The sequence below is a fragment of the Molothrus aeneus genome, chromosome 8, assembly GCF_037042795.1.
Source record: "Molothrus aeneus isolate 106 chromosome 8, BPBGC_Maene_1.0, whole genome shotgun sequence".
Classification (NCBI taxonomy): Eukaryota; Metazoa; Chordata; class Aves; order Passeriformes; family Icteridae; genus Molothrus; species Molothrus aeneus.
In genome coordinates, this window is record NC_089653.1 from 24847727 (window position 1) to 24867052 (window position 19326).

At 41.1% G+C, this 19326-nt stretch overlaps 1 protein-coding gene across 1 annotated transcript in view; it reads left to right on the forward strand.

The window, feature by feature from the left end:
• Window positions 1–19326, forward strand: part of SORCS3 (sortilin related VPS10 domain containing receptor 3) — a 266923-nt gene that overhangs the window by 221834 nt on the left and 25763 nt on the right. The window contains exons 15-18 of the mRNA XM_066554147.1: window positions 8471–8588; window positions 9970–10103; window positions 13974–14087; window positions 15179–15350. Of these exons, the coding sequence (XP_066410244.1) occupies window positions 8471–8588; window positions 9970–10103; window positions 13974–14087; window positions 15179–15350 (538 nt within the window). The remainder of the gene's footprint in view (window positions 1–8470; window positions 8589–9969; window positions 10104–13973; window positions 14088–15178; window positions 15351–19326) is intronic.

Genomic DNA, 19326 nt, shown 5'->3' on the forward strand with positions numbered 1-19326 from the left:
TTTTTAGCCTTTGGATCTCTGCATGAATTCACCTAAACAGTCCACAAGAAGCACAGTATTGATAGTGCTGTTAATACTTGCAGAATGAGCTGAGGTCTTTCTGTGGCACCTGAAAGACAAATCAGGTGATGAGAACATCTGCTTAGAGTAATCTTTCTCAGACAGCACTGTGTGATTTATTTGACTTTAGGAAAAGGATGTGTGTGACCCAAGACCAGTTCCCAGCAGTTGCACCATGTACCTGGAAGATTCCTGGCAGGAGTCATAATACACGGAGAAGGCATCATGCTCTGTGGCACGTATTGTCCATCTCTGACTTTCTGGGGCAAACATTACTGTCACTGGAGTCAAGTGCTATTTATGGGCACCAGATGAAATACTATGCTAAAATAGTATTTTAGCATAGTATTTTCTTCATCAGCTGTATTTTGCCAGTAGGGAAGTTGAGGGAGAACAAAGGATGTGCCCATGGTCAGGCACTCAGCAGGCTGTCACTGGGAGAGCTTGGCAGTAATGGAGGTCTCCAGAGTCCCAGGTGGGAATCCCACTGTGCAGACTCTTCCCATTTCTTTGAGGGAGGGAGATGCTCAGTCATGTCTATAATGTTCAGACAAGGGGGATGGAGAGGTGAGCATGTGCAGGGAGGAGGACTAGAGAAAGGTGTGTTCACTTGAGGCTGGAATTTGCTGAAGTGAATAAAAGAAAGAAGCCCTTGCAGAAGGAGCCAGAATGAGCTGCTGGCTGATAGATGATTTCTTTTCCCTAAATAAAAGGGCAAGTTTTGCCTGATGGCAATACAATCCAGATATTCTCATCTAGAGGCTCATGTGCTTTGTTTCCTGTGCTGCTAAGTAAGGGCAGATGGAGCTTGGCCCTGTACTGTCCTCCTGCCTGCAGCTGGGCTGGGCTGTATGAAGCACCCAGGCCTGATAGAGGGTGCACAGGAAGGGGCAGGATGCTGTGCACCCAGACATTCCTGAGTCTTTCACCTTTTTGTGAGAGCAAGACATGAAATATTCTGGTGCTCTGATCACACCAACCCTCAGGGGACCAAGAAACTACATTGCCTTAGCACCTTTCCAGCTGAATCTCCCTGATCCTGCACAAGGAAAAGGGTGGCACAGCACACCAGCTTTTCTGGGAGCTGGAAGGCTCAGTGTTGGGTTGGCTGCAGAGTTCAGTCTGACAGATTTTTGATCACTGAACCGAATGAGTGTTGGAAAGCAGCTCTCCAGAGCTTCCTCTTCTGAGCCTTCTTCTCTGATATCCAGGCAAAGCTTGTCACTGTGCTTCACCTGTCACATGCATTTGGAGCTTACATATTCTAAGGAATGGCTTCCACATTTGTATTGGACATTTCTCGTTGGAAATCTGCTGATTCATAGGATGAAAGGTTGAAATGATTGGATGTGTTGTGTTATCTGGCTTCTGGCAAAGCAGCAGCACCTGCCTCTGCTGAGACCACAGGCCCATGAGGGGATGAAGCACTCACATTGCTGATAGCTGCCAGTATCTTTTCTAGAAAAGAGTGGCAGCATCTTCAGGTTTCAAGGCTGTCAGAAACTGGTTGTCTTTCATGAGTGCTTCGAAGAAAAGAAAGAACTCTTCTGAAAAACAGCATTAAAAATTAATATGCTTTCCCATCCCCCTTCCTAGGTGTCTCATACTCTGTTTCATGTTGCTGGAATTTCTTTTGAAGCAATTGTCATGTAAAGTTGTTTGAGAACATTGGTAATAAATTTTTTAGAGACCAAATTTCAAAAGGTTTAGTTTGTCATTCAGGAAGTTCTTATTTTGATAGCACTTCCTATTTAAAAAAATAATAACAAAAATCTACGTCTCCCCCATTGCCTTATGCAGTGTTTGTGCAGCTAAAGGGGAAATTGAGTCCAAACTGTAGGGCTGCTTTGTAATTACATGTTCTGCAGATTACATACTAATTGCACTTGGCATTACTTGCTAACTGAAAGATCATGCTGTACCATGCCAATTGCAGTGGTTTTCCTCTTCTGCTAGCACTATAAAGGAAGTGTACATTGAGCCGATGAATAATACCAGGACTGTTTTCCAAAGCTGAGGGAAAGGATCTGCCATGATTGTACTGTAGGATTTTTATTGCAAGGTTTTGGTTTTGATCTGTAATTCACAGAAACTCTTTGCCTGCCCCATCTCCTCTCTCTCTCCTGACCTGAAATCTGGCAGTGGTGCAGCTTTTCATGACCAGTTCAATATGGACTGCTGGTGGCCAACACTTTGAATTTCTTTGTTGTGGGTAACCTTGATGTCATGACATTCAGTTTCAGTGAAATGAACCACATCCCTCAGATTTAATTTGCAGGAGAAATTCTGTGAAATTCTTGTGTGACTCTTCTCCTTGGGAAATAGAATACAGACCAAGATTTTTTTTGCACAAATTTGTCCTGATGCACGCTGCTGTCTGGTGTTGGTACATTCTTGATAATTTCACTCTTGTTGTTTTTTTCTCCTGAATAGTATCAGTGGAAGGCCTTACACCTGACAGGATCTATTTAGATGGTCTAAATTAAACTAATTTGCACCAACTGAAAATCTAGATCCAAATGGATGGTGTTTTATTTGGAAGAAAATGCATCTCTTCTTTCTAGAAAAAAACCAAAACAAAATAACTGTTTTTCTTACTTTATTTTGGTCCACAGACAGAAGTACAGCAGCCCTGAGTCATCACCCATTGCCCTCAGGCTATTGTTCCTTGTTGACAGGTCAGCCAAAAGCAACTGAATTAAAAGCTCCAAAGAGGCTCTTAGAAACCATATTTATTGTTTTGGAAAAAAATTAGACAATGTTTTTTGTTGGCAATTGCCTGCCTTTCCAGTGTCATCTTTCATTTTTTATGTTTCCTTTGTTTCCAGTCTTCTTACTCCCTGCATCCTCTTGCCAGGCATGAGACAGTTTAACTCTCCCTCTCCTGCTGTCACTAATTGCTGATTTGTGCTTTCAATTAAGTTCTACTTCCTTGTCTCAGTCCCTTTCTATCCAATTTCTTGTAGCTAGTAACCTCTTTTAATGCTAATTCCATCTAAATCCTAATAAAAAAAAAGGGAGATTACACACCCATTTGGTTTTCTCCAAAGTCATGATTTATGTTTAATTCATGGACAGATAGTTCATCTATTCATAAATCTGGTCCCACCAGCACAACTTGCAACTGTTCCATTGCTGTTTGTGTGGCTTTGGCCCAGTCAGCTCAGCCTGCGTGCAGGGGTTTGTCTCACTTTACTGCTACTTCCTTAGATGGATTCAGATGGATTCAGATCCAGAGATGGATTCAGATCCAGATTTCATAACAGGCCCTCTTCTTTGTGTGAAATTGTCAGCATTTTCTTTCATTGATTCAAAAGCTATAAATATCAACAAGTTAAGGAGGTACATCTATGTACCAAGACATTCTGTAGGTGTTCACTGAGCCAGCAACTCTAGCACAGGCTCACCATTTCCCAGGAAATGGGGGACCAGGGTAGCCTGGTTTGTGGGGGGAAAAATCCCAAAGGAATCAAGGCAATTATGAGTGAGACGATATCTGTTAAGATTGGAGCAGCAGCAACATGTGCTCCTCTGCTGGACATCAGAATGAGAAGGAGCACCTTCAGTTGTGGTGAATTACCTACTCACTGCTCCAGATCTGGGACTTCCTCTGGTTTCAGTGAGAGAAGAGCTTCCTCTCCAGGGACTGGAAAAATTAAAAAAACAAAACAAAACAAAACAAACCCCACAAAAACAAACAAACAAACCCCCCCCAAAACCCCCAAACAAACAAACAAACAAAACCCAACAAAAACCAAACCAAAACCCAGACCAACACATGCTTGTTTTCCTGCCAGGAGGTGATTCTTCCAGATTGTGCTTCATAGCACTTCTTGCCCATTCAATATCTACTTCTGGCACTACCTGTTAGATGCACAGATGTAAATAAAGAGGGATTTTAACTGAAGTCAGATAGTGATCTTACTTGACTTTCTTCCTTTCTACATTCTCTAAACAAAAGCACAGATTTAGGTTAGCTGAAGTATTCACTAATTTGGGTGATTTTAGTAATGGGGATTTTTTTCCTTGCTAAGGCACTTCTCTGCAAGCATTTTTCTTTTAAAATGAAGGAAATAAAAATCAAGGTTGGTTTCAGGCTTTTATAAATGAAACAGTCTATTTATGATGACACTGCAATTAGCTTTTCTCTTGGTATTATCAATTAAAGTATATGTTTGGCTCTTTTTCTGTAGTTCTGGCTTTACTTTTCTGTTGATCCATTCATCTGCTTCTGTAGTTCATCTCAAAAGATGCTGTCTACTAAATATATTATGTTGCCGCTCCAATATTATATCCTTTTGCTTTCATTTTATTTTTAGTTATTAAAAATGCTAACAGTCTATTCTGTGGGGCCTAATCTTGTTAAAATCTGGCTTCAGAGGTCCCTAAGGTACATTGAGAGAAGCAAAAAACCACCCAAACTTTTCATGTCTCTCACCTTGTGGATGTCCAGTGAAGGAAAACTGCCTCAGAAAGGAGGGTACTTTTGCTGTTTGGTGTTATCAGCTTCTTCCTTCCTTGGCATCTCCAGTCCTCTGTCTCAGTGCTGGGCACATCTGAGGTCAGCAGGTGTCACACACAAAGGAGCTGGGAGGGCTGGTGAAGGGAAAATCTTCCTTCTTTATCCAGACCAGCCCAGCCCAGTACAGGCAGCTTCAGTGCTTGCTTGCTCCATGTGATGTCCTACCAGTCTACTTCAGAAATTATAGAAGAAGACTTGATGTAGGCAGGAGAATTTCCATTTTAATAGCTGGCTGGGCAGCTCATCTGAAACTGCCAGCAGGGATAGGTCCACATGGATACAGCCAATGCCTTTCCTGTGGGAGCTGTTACTTGAGGAAGCCTGTTTCTCACACCATGAGCAGGAACAGGGATTGCATCTATGGACTAGAGGCAGGTGAGTTATCTTGTGACCCGCAATTCATTCTGTTGACCTGGCAGGAATGAGCAGTATTGAATTACATAAAAAACACAGCTATCAGCAATACAAGGGATGATAAGGCAAAAGCAAAGAGAACATTGTATAAGTGTAAAAAGCCTTTTAAAAAGCTCCTGCACAAGGTTATCCAGGCAGTGTTCACTGCATTTGTAAGCTACTGTGTATTTAAAAAATTAATGAAAGATATAATTATAGCAGCATTAGCAATGATCATTTCTAAAATGACTCCGTCATGAAACTGTAAGCATTTCAGAATTGATTTCCATGTTTCTAATAGGTTTCTGCAAATTAATGACATCCAGCCCTGGCAATAAAAGCCTTGCCTTGTTTCTCCAAAGAAAGGATTGGGAAGCATTTTCTGTTTTCTTAACAATGATTTCACTTTCAGCTATGTATAGAGCCAGTTGAGAAGATGCTGTCCTATTAGATAAGATTTCATGTGGAATTGTAACTCAGAGGGGTAGAACAAAATCTATGCAGTCTAAAGCCAGTAAATTACCATTCTATGTCTTAGGTTGGAGAACCTTTTTAAAATTGAGCTTAGTCAGAAAACCGACCCCATCTAAATACCATCTGGGCTCTTGTATTTATTGCTTCTCAAGGACTTCCACATGAGACTGCTTATATGGAAGAATCAAAATATACCTTCTTTGTTGGCTTCTCAAAGCTGGACCTTGAAAATCCAGCTCTCTTGTTTTCTATGCTTGCAACAAGCAATTAAGAGCTTTCAGTTAGACCACGGTAGGCAAAGTTATTGAAGCAAAATTTATAGTACCCCATTTCCTTTCTCCCTGTATTGTCTTGATAGTTTGCCTGTTTTATTAAAAAAAAATCCACCTCCCTTATTTAGTGACCAAAGTAAATGGGAAATGAAGGCACATGGGAATCAGATAAATTGAATGATCTTCAAAGAAATGTGAGGACTCACCAGTTGAGTAGGGAAAAATAAGGCCCCACCAATCTCTTTTTGCATCTCTTTCCTTGGAACTTGTTTTGTTTCTTTGCACTTGATATAGAAACCAATATGGAGGAACTGAAGCATTGAGTGCCAAGCACTTATTGATAGCTGCACACTATGAGTTTTAAAATCTTGTAGCTCTTTACTGTCTGCCCAAGCTTCTATTGGACCTGGCCGCCTCAAAACAGATATGGTGGGAGAGGTCCTGTGCATGCACCTTGGCCAACTATGGAAAAACATCCAGTGATGTCATTCATTGAACCGAGGAAGTGGAGCTCAGCTGCAACGCCTGGTTTTGCTCAGCTGGGGTTTGTGCCCTGCTATTGTTTGTTTAGCTCTTTTTAATCTTCACAATGAAGACTTTCATCCCTTTCCAAGGAAAGCTGCTTGATAGAACCTCAGAACACCAAAGATCACATAGCACTCACCTCCATTCCTTGTATTTGCTAATAGAAACTGATAAAAGTTTCAAATGTGTAACAAATTCATCTTGAGCTGTCACAGGACGTTCCTGGCATTGGCTAATGAAGCCATGCTGTAGGTGGCATTTGGCATTGGCGAGCAGGGGGCAGGTGCTTGGTGGCTTCTCTGGTGCTCTTATCTCAGAAATCTCTTCCACGATGATTGATTAGCCTTAACGAGCTTTTATTACCATGGGGAGGGTGGAGTAGAGAAGTTACTACTTTAGGAATCAGCTGACCCAGAACCATCGCTGCAGCACAGAGGAAAACCTCGCTCTGTTAACACTGCTCTAATTCCATTTAGTGTAGCATTGTTTCCATCTAAATTATAGCAATTATACACAAAGATCTTCTTTGAAATCATTTAATTAAAGAGTATCTGATGTTCTGTGCTTTTGGAATGCCAATATGTTGCCTTCCTCTTAGAAAACCTTGGGTTTTTTTATTAATTATCATGGAATAATTTCCATGTCAGAAGGAATTGTTTAAAAGCTTTTAAAAATGGATTTAAAAATCAAGTAATTCTGGTGTATTTTTGTAAACCACAAAGAAACCTCTTTCCCTCCTGATGGACAGTTAGCTAAGGGACAATCTGAGGAGCAAGATTTTCATTTTAGATGCATTGATTTGCAAAGTGTTGGATTTCTCCAGCCCTGTGTTCTTCTGGGTTTATGCCACTGTTTCTCTTTGGTCATGTTTCTTTTGCTGTGTCTTCCATTTAATAAGCACCAAATCATATACTGGTGTAAATCTGCTGGACTAAAAGATTTCTGCTTGCTGCATTGCTGTTTTGCAGGGACTGATGTTTTAGTCATGCAGCACAAACAAGGTTTGTGCTGAAAGCCCATGGGACATACCCAGTGCCAAGGAAAAGTGGGGAGGGGATCTGCAGTTAGAATTCCTATTGAGTACAGTTTTGGAGGCCTTCTGCATCCCCCCACCATGCTCCTTCCCACTCCTCCCTTCTCCCTCCTGCTCCCAGTGCTCTGGCACCCCATACTGCTTTGGTTTCTGTGAGTTTATCTTGGTCCAGGGTGAGCCTTCTGTGCTGAGGAACAGGAATTGCATCTTCTCCTGTAGCATGGCCTGCATGCCATGGTGTTTCCTATCATTGATACCCTGCAATTAGGACTACAATAAGAATGGTTCTGGACAGCCAGTAACAATCAACCTAATAAATCCATTTTACCAGACAAGTAAATTCCTCACTTGCTCACTCCTAACCTGAGCCACTTGTTCATGACAGCACACAGGTTCTGCTTGTCAGCTCAGTGGAGCTCCCTGTGAGGCAGAACTTAGATATAGACAGGTGTCCGCAGCAAACCCACCACTCCATACCCTCAGATATTGCCCACCCACCATTGTATCCCTGATCCCCATGAGCTGAGACAGGTCTCCAGGGGAGAGCGTGATTGATTCCTGGGTGGTTGTTGTTTCATGGAGAACAGCAAAATGAAGAGCAATTTTGGTGCAGACTAGAGAAGGAGTGAGTGGAGAGCCAACAACTCAGTGTGATTATAGTGTAAACCAAGATCAACTAGAATAAATAATGGCAGCACACTGGGGGCACAGCAGGATCTGAATTACAGTCAGTGTGGGGAAGTCTTGTTTTCTGCTTCTCTTTTGATTTCATAGGAAAATTTGTAAATCTTGTCTTTCTCTTTCTTTGTTAGTCTGGAATAATTAGAACAAAACTTTTAATCACGTAAGCGGCTTGGGTAAAAATAGATTAGTGAAAGACTTGGAATAGTAAAAAAGTAACATTTACTGTCCTCTAAAGATTGCAATAAGGGTGATTAGACTTGGGTTCCATTTTGCTGGATGCTAGGGTCAGGGGAAGACCTTCCTACACAGGCTGTGTATGAGTGTCAGGAAAAGGCTAAACACTCCTGGGATGTTGTAAGAACAGGAAAATATTGTTCATGACTGAATACCATTTTCTGGCATTAAGCTCCAACACTGTGTATAGGTTTCTGCAGCATGAGATGTTATTTGCTGAATGGAAGTATGAGTCTGGCTGACTCTTTTTTTTCTTTTGTCTCCCCTGCTCAGAGTTTTTGGGCACTTCAGCCTCCGTTCTGAGTGGCAGCTGGTCAAGGTGGATTACAAGTCTCTCTTCAGCCGCAGGTGTACCAAGGATGACTACCAGACCTGGCATCTGCACAATCAGGTATCCCCACTCTCCATTGGTGGGGTTCCTTTTCTCTTGCTCTGTGTTTCCAGGTGGGAATGCAGTTGTTCTTTACATCAAAGCATATGGATTTTTTTTTTTGCATCCTTTGAAGAATGTGCATGAATAAACATGGGGCCTGGTATCTATGGGCAAGCTCAGGAGATTACCTTCTATTTTTAGGAATATAATCCATTGCACCAGCTGGATCTTTTTGGCCTCAATGCTTAGGGCAGTGTAAAATGACACCTTATGATTGAATTGTAGATGATACTGAATTCTTTGTAGCTCTGTCACTGACTCATGAAAATAATTTTGTTTCAGTTTGCCTCTTATTTCCCCTACTCAAAAATGAAAATAAAAACATTTATTCATCCTGCAGGTCCTGCAGGTATCTGTAAAACTCTTGAATGTCTGTAAAACCCTTGAATCTGAAAAGCTCTTGAATAAAAGACACCAGAGAAAACCAGATTTTTTTCTTTTTACTCAAGGATACATGCTTTGTTTTTCATACACTGGCTTATTTTCATGCTGGATATATTTAGGTCCTGAAGGAACTATAACTGAGAGGTCAATAACCTCTGCAAATTACTTATGGGTTACTGACTACCAGTATGATGTCCCACAGCCTGCAGGGTAGCATAACTAGAGCCAGAACCATTGGCACTGTGGCAGTCCTGAATGAAATCCATGAATGAGAAATGAACATTAATTTGGCAAGGATAAGATAATTAAAGTTGTAGAATTGAATAAATGAAAATAATTTAAATGAAAGAAAAGGGAAGACATATCTGTAACCACGCAGCAATCTTGGGAATCACTGTTAATAGGGAAGAGAAGCATTACAATTAGGTGTAGTCTTTTTTCTTACTTCTATGCAGACAAAATACTTCTGCAAAATAGAAAATTCTGTTTATAGCAACTCACCTAGATATCAAATGTTTGTTTTAGATTACCTACTCCCAGTAGTGTTCTTGGAAACCTTTGCATTCAAAAAGTCCAGTGAAACACACATCAAAATTGACTTTATCTGACATATGGAAAAAACCCTGGCCTACACCCCCATTGTCTTTTCAGGATAATTCATAGGACTAGATATTGGTGGATGCCTTCTGGAAGGTGAGATAAGTGGGCGTGATGGCTTGGGCATCCAGGCATTTTGGGCACATTGTCATTGGCATCCCAACTCAATGCTGAGCACACTGTGCTCAGGAGTCCTCCCAAGGAGACTTTTGATTTTGCAAAGAAACAAAAGAGAGCAGGACTGTAACTCCCCACCCTCACAGAGATAAATGCTTGTTTTAATTGCCTTTTGTGTCTTTTGAAAAAGTGCTCCATCCAGTACAACTGTGTTTCTCCTCTTGTTCCTTGGCCAATGAAGGGGGAGCCTTGTGTCATGGGGGAGAGGAAGATCTATAAAAAGCGCAAGCCTGGAGCCCAGTGTTCCCTAGGTCGGGACTATTCTCAAACTGTGGTGTCTGAACCATGTGTCTGTGGCCAAGGAGACTTTGAGTGGTGAGTATGTGACTCTGGGGACTTGTGCAGGGGCTGTGTTTTTGTCCTGAAATACTACCCAGACAGAAAACCTTGCAGAAGAAGTGAGTCTCATGCAGCTTTATAGCTGTGATCATACCATATAGCAGAAATGTGACCCCCAAACCTGCTGAGTGAAGGAAGCTTCCCCTTCATCTGCAGGAAATATTTGTTCATTTCCATGAGAAATTCAAGCCTGGAATTCAAAAGCAAAATAATTGCAAGTACTGGTGGACGTTTTATGTCTGTCATTCCAGAATAGTGACAGCCAGGACTTTTCTGGTCCAAAATATATTCATTTCAGAAGAGGGAGGGTATTTCTCTCCCAAGGTCATTGACTTCCTAGGGGCAAGCCAGCAAAACATGCACATTTTAATCACTATTCCTTTGAATAGATGGGAACAGCTTATTGCTTCTTAACAATGTTTTATTGAGAAATTTCTGAAAGGGCTTCTGTGACATGACTGTACAGCCCACCCTTGTCAGATATAACTACTTGTTTTGCATAAATATTGGTGTTTCTAACTTAATGGGACCATAATTTTCAAATTGCTTTAAGGTCACTTTGAAAGCAGCTTAAAAATAAAGCAGGGGAGAAATGAGACACTGCTTGCTATTGCTTGACAATCAGAGATAGGAGATGGGAGAATGCATGTCAGGATCTCTGCCCAAGGAATTCCTACCTTGACCTGTGATAGGCAATATTTCTAAGATTTAAGACTGTCGGTGTCTGTGATTGAGCTTAAATTATCAGAATGTCATTTAAAAGGAATTCAAAATATTCTGAAAGCTGATCAGCTGGGAAAACATTTTAATCTTTATAGTAGGTTATTCAGGATCAGTGTCTGACTGGTATTGGTGTTATTCCTGAACACTTCATCTACCTTCAAATACTTTCTGAAGAGGTGTGAGGCATGAGATCTGTACATTTATTTGGACTTAGGCTCAAAGTTCTCTTTTAGAGCATGGACATAGTGAAATGCAGAAAAATTAAGAAAAATATTGATCAGAGTATTTTCTTGAATATTGTAGTAGTTTGTCTTTAAGAGAGAGTTGGGGATATAGAACAGAGATTTTAATCTGATCTGGAGGCTTACTTAATTTGTTCCTAATTCAACATTACATCTGAGACTACATATCTTGACTCATGAGATCTTTCCCCTTCATTCTCATGATGGGAACTTGCAGGATGACCTGTCTTGCTTTGCAGTATCTGCCCTTGGAATTGGCATAGGCCTCTCGGGTGAATCCAGCACCAGTCTCCAGACATGCTAAGGAATTGGTTTGGTTTTGGTTTTTTTTTTTCCTTACACTGTATTTTCCTCACCCACTTTATATTTTCACAGGGAAGTTTGTCTTTTCCAAGTTGTAAGTGAAAAACTGTAGTAGATGAATTGGCCTTAAATGCTGCCTTGAAAAGGGTCTGCATCAGAATGCACCTTTTCAATCACTTGACAGATTTCTTGCAAGCATTCAGTATCATTTTTGATTAACTTTCCCCCTAATATGAGAGGGTATTGCTGTTAAACTTGTCAGTCCTGCAGAGGAAATGCAATTAGAGGACAACAAGCTGGCTTTTGTTTCAGATCCTGCACTGCCAACAGAATTGTTAACTAGCTTCCAGTTGCAAAATTGTTATAGCTGGTGATGGAGAATCAGAAGAAACTTTACGGTGAATTTTGATGCTACTCAGCAGGGCTGACTGGAAGAATGTATGAGACAGTCCATTTGAGGAAAATACTGGCAGTGCTGGAAGTGGGGCACTGAGCTTGATCATTTTAAAAGTGATTTTTCAAAGAAGAAGGGTGAACTTGTGCTCTGATTTGTGACTTGTGAAGGATGAAACACTTGCTTACTCAGTTGCAAGATGCAGGTTATTCCAGAATATATTCTAGATTCACCTGCTTTCCTTGGGATGTCAGTATGAGAAGGGGAGATGCTGACCAGGTGCCTTTTCTCTGCTCACTAAAGGGTGGACAGGACAGGTGAAAGGACAGCTCCTACTTTCACTTGATGCTCTTTCATGAACAGCTCATTCCCTTTCAAGGAAAAATGTCCACCCATCCTCGTCAGCCTGGGCTCACAGTTGCCAGTTCTTGAAAGCACTGACTGCTCTGTCCCTTGGGTTGAACTGGGCAGGTGCTGTGGGTGTCAGGGAAAGGGCGAGGGCCAGCAGCCAGGACTGTGTGAGTACAGTGACCAGCAAGTCCTGCCAGATGGGCCCTCTGCTTCCTCAGAAAGAAGGTTTGGATGTGGTTCTGGGCTTGGAGCACCCTGTGCCACTTGCTGTGATGACACCTGCCTTTGAGGGCTGTGGGGATAGGACAAATAACTGCAGGAGCCCTTCAGCACACGCTGTGGGGGCTGTGCTCCCTCTCGTTTGGTCACAGTGCCCTTGCCCCTGTCTGCCTCATGGCTGCAGTGCTGCTCTCTGCAGTTAGATAAAAGGCTGATCTAAAATTCAGGGGCATAAATCATGATTATGCCCCCGTTCAAAAAATCCATATGAGTCAGGATCAGAGGTGACTCCTGCCAACCCTTGCAGTCATTTCCAGAAGCAAATTCTGGCCTTTCTCTAACAGAGAGAATGGCAGAAGGATCTCATAAGTGGTATTAAAGTGCTCACTGAGCTTTCTTTGCCCTCCTCCTGCTTCTTTATTTACTCTGTCAAGATAGCTTTCCTGAGAAAGACAGCACAGCAGCTGGACTTGATTATTTCCTTAACTTATGCAAACCCTGGGGCTTATGAGAGGGAAGGTGGGCAGCATGTGAGGTTTTAATATACATTTACCAGAAGTTAATGAACAAGCACAGAACCTTGAGGGCACACAGCAATGTTGTCTTTAATTTTATTAAATATTTATGCAGCTCTTTTCTTCTTTGGGGCAAAGTACAGCTCCTCCTGAATATTTTTAATTACAAAGTCCCTGCCAGGCATTTTTGACTGTGCAGGTCGGACCCACTGAGAATGATTAAATTGAATGTTGAGAGAAAGAGCATTAGGGAATCTCCAAACCATTTAAAGTAGCTCACAGAATTTTTGCTCTCCAAAAAAAAAGAACAGTAGCAGCCTGGGCCATTGGGGACATAGCACAATTTTGTCTCACCAAAGCTCTTCCTAGAGACTTTCTGTTGGCAGTTCAGGCTCTGAACAGGGGAAGGATAAAACTCAGAGTATCCTAAAGGGCACAGAATACTTTCAAGACAGTGGCTTCTGTAGTGTCTGTGTTTTCACAGAGGTTTAGCATGTTGGCATTTGTTAACTTGCTGCAGGCAAAAATCCAGAATCTCTTTTTATTATTTGTCCTTTGCTTCCAGCTTGTCAATAAAGGCTACACATAGAAAAATGATCCAGACCCTATAAAAACTTATGGAAAGCTTTGGATTAATCCTATTTCTTCATCATTGTCTTGGCACACAAAGGCAGCTGTAAAAAGAAGTTTTGGTTGTGGTTCTGTACAGTTCCATTCTTAGGTGGTCCAAGGAAGAATCAATACCCTGGATTGCCTTCCCTGTGGGACACAATACCATGTAATCCTTAGACTACAAAGCTGGTTGTGTTTTAGTTTAGTGTTGGAAAAACATCAGCTGGTTTTTTTTCTCTCTGGCAAGTCACAGCTTAGCCAGAGAGTCCATTAAGATACATAAATATACATACTGTGGCTAGTTGCTCAGGAAGTGCTCCCAGTGTTTTATATTCCTAGCCACTGTTGTGAAAAGTGACATTAGATATTAGAATTAGTCTGGTTCATTCTAAAAGCAAAGGCTGCAAAAAAACAAACAAACCAAAAGAACCCAAAAAGCGACATTTAAGTCAGAGGCTACAGATGGATTAATGACTTCTCTCCACAGTGACTATGGATATGAGAGGCACAGCAACAACCAGTGCATCCCAGCCTTCTGGTTCAGCCCATCCTCCCTGTCCAAGGATTGCAACGTTGGTCAGAACTACTGGAACAGCACTGGGTAAGTGCATCTTGCAATCTGTCTGGTTTTGGTGACTGCACTAGACAAGAGAACCTGGACAGTTCTTTTTTTCTCTGCATCCCATTATGCTCTTTTTCAGTCTTATCCATGAGGTGATGTTTGCAACAGCATCTGTATGGAAAATTGCCTTGTTCCTCAGAGAGAGGGAGAAGCACGTTAACATAAGTGACACATAGATATTGCATTGCTATCAAGTGATGTGTGATCCCTGGAGCCTAGACTTGGAGCTCCCCTTTGTTGCAAAATTAAAACACAAATCAAAAAGGTCTGCCTGAGAGACAGCTGAACATTTAAAAGGACAGGTTTGAGGTATTTCACATTGTATTTTACTGAACCTCTTACTATTTCACAGCTTCTACTTATATCAGCTTCTAGGAAGGCTCAAATGAGCAATTTTTAGTCTCTTTTATGTTTTCTTCCTCTGCCATTTTCACTTTGTACATTCAATACCTTGCATTTCAGACAAGCTTCATGTGCTGGTTTCTCCCGGTCTAACCCAGAACAGATGGGAAATGTTGGTTTATTATGGCAGCATCACTTTGCAAATGTTCTACTATCATGCAGGAAATGCTGTAAGACTTGAGTTTTGCTGTTTAGCCAACATCTTCCAAGAAGAGCCAAGAGAAAAACCCATACCTCAAATAATTTTAAAACTGAACTGGGCAAAGCCCTTGACATATTTTTTCAAGCGCCCTCTAGCCCAGCAGAGGCAGACAAGACCTAATAAATGGTATAATTAAAAAGCTGGGATGCAGGATGCAATCCTGCAGGCTTTGGGTTGGAGGAATTCTCTGCCTTTTAGTAAGGCAGAGTAATTCACTTCCACAATGTGTCTCTTCTCAGTGATGCTGCTGAGAATCCCTGGGGAAGGTTCAATTGTGATTGGTTTGGCTTTCTCCTACTTAATAAAGCATTAGGTTTCTTTGAGTCTTCCTTTCAGTGAGGGGATCGTGCAGGGAGTTAACCTTTGAAAAAACACATGCATTAATGTGGAGGGGCAAAACAAAAACAGAACAAAGGATCTTTTCACCCACTGTCTGAGCCCAATGTCCTTTGTTCCTGTTCCCCAGGTACCGCAGAATTGTGTCTAACAACTGCACAGATGGCTTGAGAGAAAAGTACATGGCCAAGATGGAGAAATGCCCTGGAAAAGCACCTCGGGGATTGCACATCCTCACCTCTGATGGGAAGCTGATCATGGAGCAGGGGCACAATGCCACCTTCATCATCCTCATGGAAGAGGTGTGTTAGTGGTCTCAGTAAACCTTTCTCTGTGTGGCGGGACTGGCATTCTTTTCCTTTGTTTTTCAGGCTGCTGAGAGGAAAATAGTAATTAAGGGGGAATCATGAAATGCTGAATGGTCCTGAGATTTACGAGACTTAAAGAATTTAAGAGAATTGAAGGCTGTAGTGACACATACAAGCAGGTCATATTGGGTCACACCAAAGGTGTTTGCTTATCTTGTCTATCAGTGATGATAATGCTGAAGAAAGATAGATGTGGTCAAATATTTATTTCCCCTCTCACTTCTTGCTGCTTCCAGTAAACTGCAGTTTATGGAGTTTATGAGGCAGAAGTGGTGTTTCTGTGATCCACAATTCTGTATCTGGGATGCGAAGGTTTAACTTCAGCTTTTCTGAGAAAGGTTAAGAACAGTGGGGAACATGTTCACACTCACGGGGAACAATGAGGGACATTGTTATTTTGCAGTAGGAATTAACTCTCCTCAAGGCAACTCTAGCCCTAGCCCTTATCTATTGTAGTTATCTATTGGTACAGTTCCCTCTGTAGCCAACAGTAGCACAAGTGACACCAGGCCATGCTGCTGCCAAAAGCATCAAAATGTTGAGGCTCTTCTGGCCAGAGACTGAGGTAGTGTTGGAGGAGGACAGCTCGTTTTTGTCACATTTTCTGTCCTGTGTATGTTATTTTGGAGCAGTACCTGGAGACAGCTGAGACAGACCACCCACACACAGACACATTCTCACACTAAATTAAATTCTTATATAGTAGCTAAGTATTTCAGTGGGACAACACTAATCTGACAGGGCCTCTTTACTACTTCCTCAGAGGTTCATGCATGCACTGCTTTTATACAAGGGGGATTTCTTGTCTACTTGCTGCTTCTTTTCTATTCTGCAGACTTGACATGGTTAGACAATTTGTGTAGACACTATGAGTGGGAGTTCAGAAAAGAACAGATATAATCTAAAAATTAGGAATCAACTAGTAATTTATTAAGGAACTGAAGCAGAACTGCTGTGTATGAAGAATGATAAACAGATGGGGAATAAGGCAGCAGTCAAGGTAGCTGAAGAGTGGAATCTGCAAGGATTTAGAGATTGAAGAGGTAGCTGAATAAATATGTGAGGGCGTTCACTCATGTCTGTTGTTGAGAAATAATGGTAGTTAGAAAAACATTTCATTGAAACACCTTTTTTTTTTTTTTCTAAGGGAAGAGGCTCTTTGGAATATGTCTCTGTAGGTGAACTGTTTATTCCACAGAAAGTTGTGTGTTGAGTTTGTTTCTTAAAATAATAGAATTTCAAGAAGAAAAGAAAAGGAACACTGAGATTTTGGACAAAGCTATTCCAGTCTTTTAGTGTGAACCTGAGAAGAATTGTGACCAAGGATTTCCTTACGACTTGGAAGAAATAATTTCTGTAGAGGTCTTAATTATTACTTACCTTGCTGCCATACAGATTAGTTCCTGGCTTCCTCCACCTTTTCTGGTCAGTCTCTTTACTGGTGGTAGTTTAGCACCTTACACTTCCTTTCTGAGCCAAAGAGCAGCCTGACCAGCCCTCCTGTGGATACATCTGTGCGGTGTCCATTCAGCTGTGTCAGACTCACCCTGATGAGCCAGCAGCTCTTTCCTGCCTTCTAGTGCACACCCTCAATATATGGAGGTGACTGATCTTTAGGTGTTCAGTGGTAAATGAAGACTTCATAATAATTAATCAAAACCTGAATTTCTCAGGATTTATAGAATTAACTTTAGTAAGATTCTTTCCAGTGGTATTCAGAATACATGTGTGGCAATGACTACAGACAAATAAGTGAAGAATGACAGATGGTTTTTCTGTGTTTTCAGGAATATGGGGCTGGACTGAGATTTGGACTATACATGCAAGGGAACATGAGGAGATAAGAACCTTTTTAGACTTTTTTTAAAATCTGAGTTTGATTTTGATCACAAAGAAATACTAGACTGCCAAATAGCTGTTGTGGAGTTGTGTTCTTGACCACATCTGTTCACTGATTTCCATACTCAGAGCCAATCTTGGTGACAGCCCATACCTTGTTCCCTTTCCATTATTTATGGGGCTTAAAGCAACAAAACACGCCTCTTGAATATAAATGGATAGCAATGATTTCTTTTTCCTTTTGAAATGCCTTCATTTCCGTTCTATTTCCATTTATATTTATAAACTCCAGGATATCTGACATCTCTGTGTGGGACTAGCATGTTTGGTTTAGTTTTTTATTTACTGCATACAGAGGTATGGAAAGGAGAAAGAAAACATGATTATTGTGATGGGCAGCCTTTACATTGAAGACCCAGCTCATAATTGGGTGAAAAGATCATCTGCCACTGTTTAGTTATGAAAAATCTGTTCCTGCTTCTCTGAGTGAAACGGTCTCATTTCAGATAGAGTCATATTGGAGAGGCAAGAAAGAAATAGGAAAGAAAATTGTCAGGCAAGGGGGATGAGCTGCCATGGTTGGTGCAAGAGATTTCAGCCTGAGGTCATCAGTGATGAATCCAGCCCAGATCAAATTTTTATCCTCTGTTCAGTATCTTCCATATGAGATGGACTTGGGGTCTTAGTGCATTCCCTTGAGAAGTGGTTTTGAAAGGTTTAACAAGCCATGGGAGCCTTTCTATCAAATAACTGAATATCTCAAGAGTGTAATTTTGCTCCTGCTAGAGACTTTTTTAGAGTGACTTTAAAAACTCTCTGTCTAAAGCATGTTATTGACTACTCAATATAATAGATATGTTTTAGTGTCACCACCATTTTAGTCCTTTCTGATTGCTCTTTGGTTTATACTGAATTTTAATGTCCAAGTGGGGCAGAGGTGAAAACAGTGCCCCAATCAAGTCAATAGCCAAAACTCCCCTGGCTCCCTGGAATGGGAATGATGGAGCAAAGAGGAAGAGAGAGCTAACATATATAATCAAATACCCATATTTCAAAAGCTACATGCAATAATCTTGATTATATGAGTGTCTGAAGACCCCAGCTATATACTCAAAGTAAATTGACATCTGAAAAATACCCTTCCTGCACTCTGATTCTTCATGCAGGTATAGTCTATGAGGAGGATAAATTCAGTGGGGGCTGCTAAGGTCTTGATTTTCTACATATGGGACCTGCTTCATTGTGGTCTGGCTTCTTGTATGTTCTCCCTGTGCATTTACAGCTATAATGGGGTTTATGAGACAACTGTAAAATATTTCTGAATTTCCCATTAAAAAAGTTAACTTTATGAGCAGAGATTTTAATTTTCGTTTTTAAACTTTCAGATCACGTCCTCAATATATGTAGGGATTGACTTCAGCCCTTCAGGGCTAGGAATATCTCCAAAATGTAGTGGTATCTTCTTCACCCCCAGTGAATACAGTGCAGATCTTTGATGGAAGGAAATTACTTGGCACAACACATTTTATATATATGCAGAAAGCTAAAACTACAGAGATTTAATCTGAGTTGTAGTTTTATTTCAGTTTAGTGAAATCACTGCAGTGGGCTTTAGCTTTGTTGAAATTAGCCTTTTTTTTTGTGTTACATTAGTCAGCTGGGGGCAAGTATAAAATAAGGCTCCGAGAAACCGAAATAACAGACACTTCTACAGTTCAACTGCAGTGATTTAAAGCATGATTTAAACTAAAATAGTGCAACTTCTGTCCCCAGACAATACCTGTGGTGCTGGAATTTCTTGTCTGTTTTTCCCTCCTTCATTTAATAACTGTCATTGACAGTAGTCCTAGAAGAGATCTTCTCATCATCTGCTTCATTCTCCTGTGTATCCAGGCCTTGTCTCTGTGTTGACTGACATTAGACAAAAAAAATCTGTCAGTCCTCAACGTGGGACTCAACCTGTATAAATTCAGCCAATCTGAAGCTTCATGTCTAGCTGAAACTGGTCTTCTAAACTCTGTATAATCAGGGGAGGATATTTGCAAGAGATGATTCGTGTCACCTGTTTTAG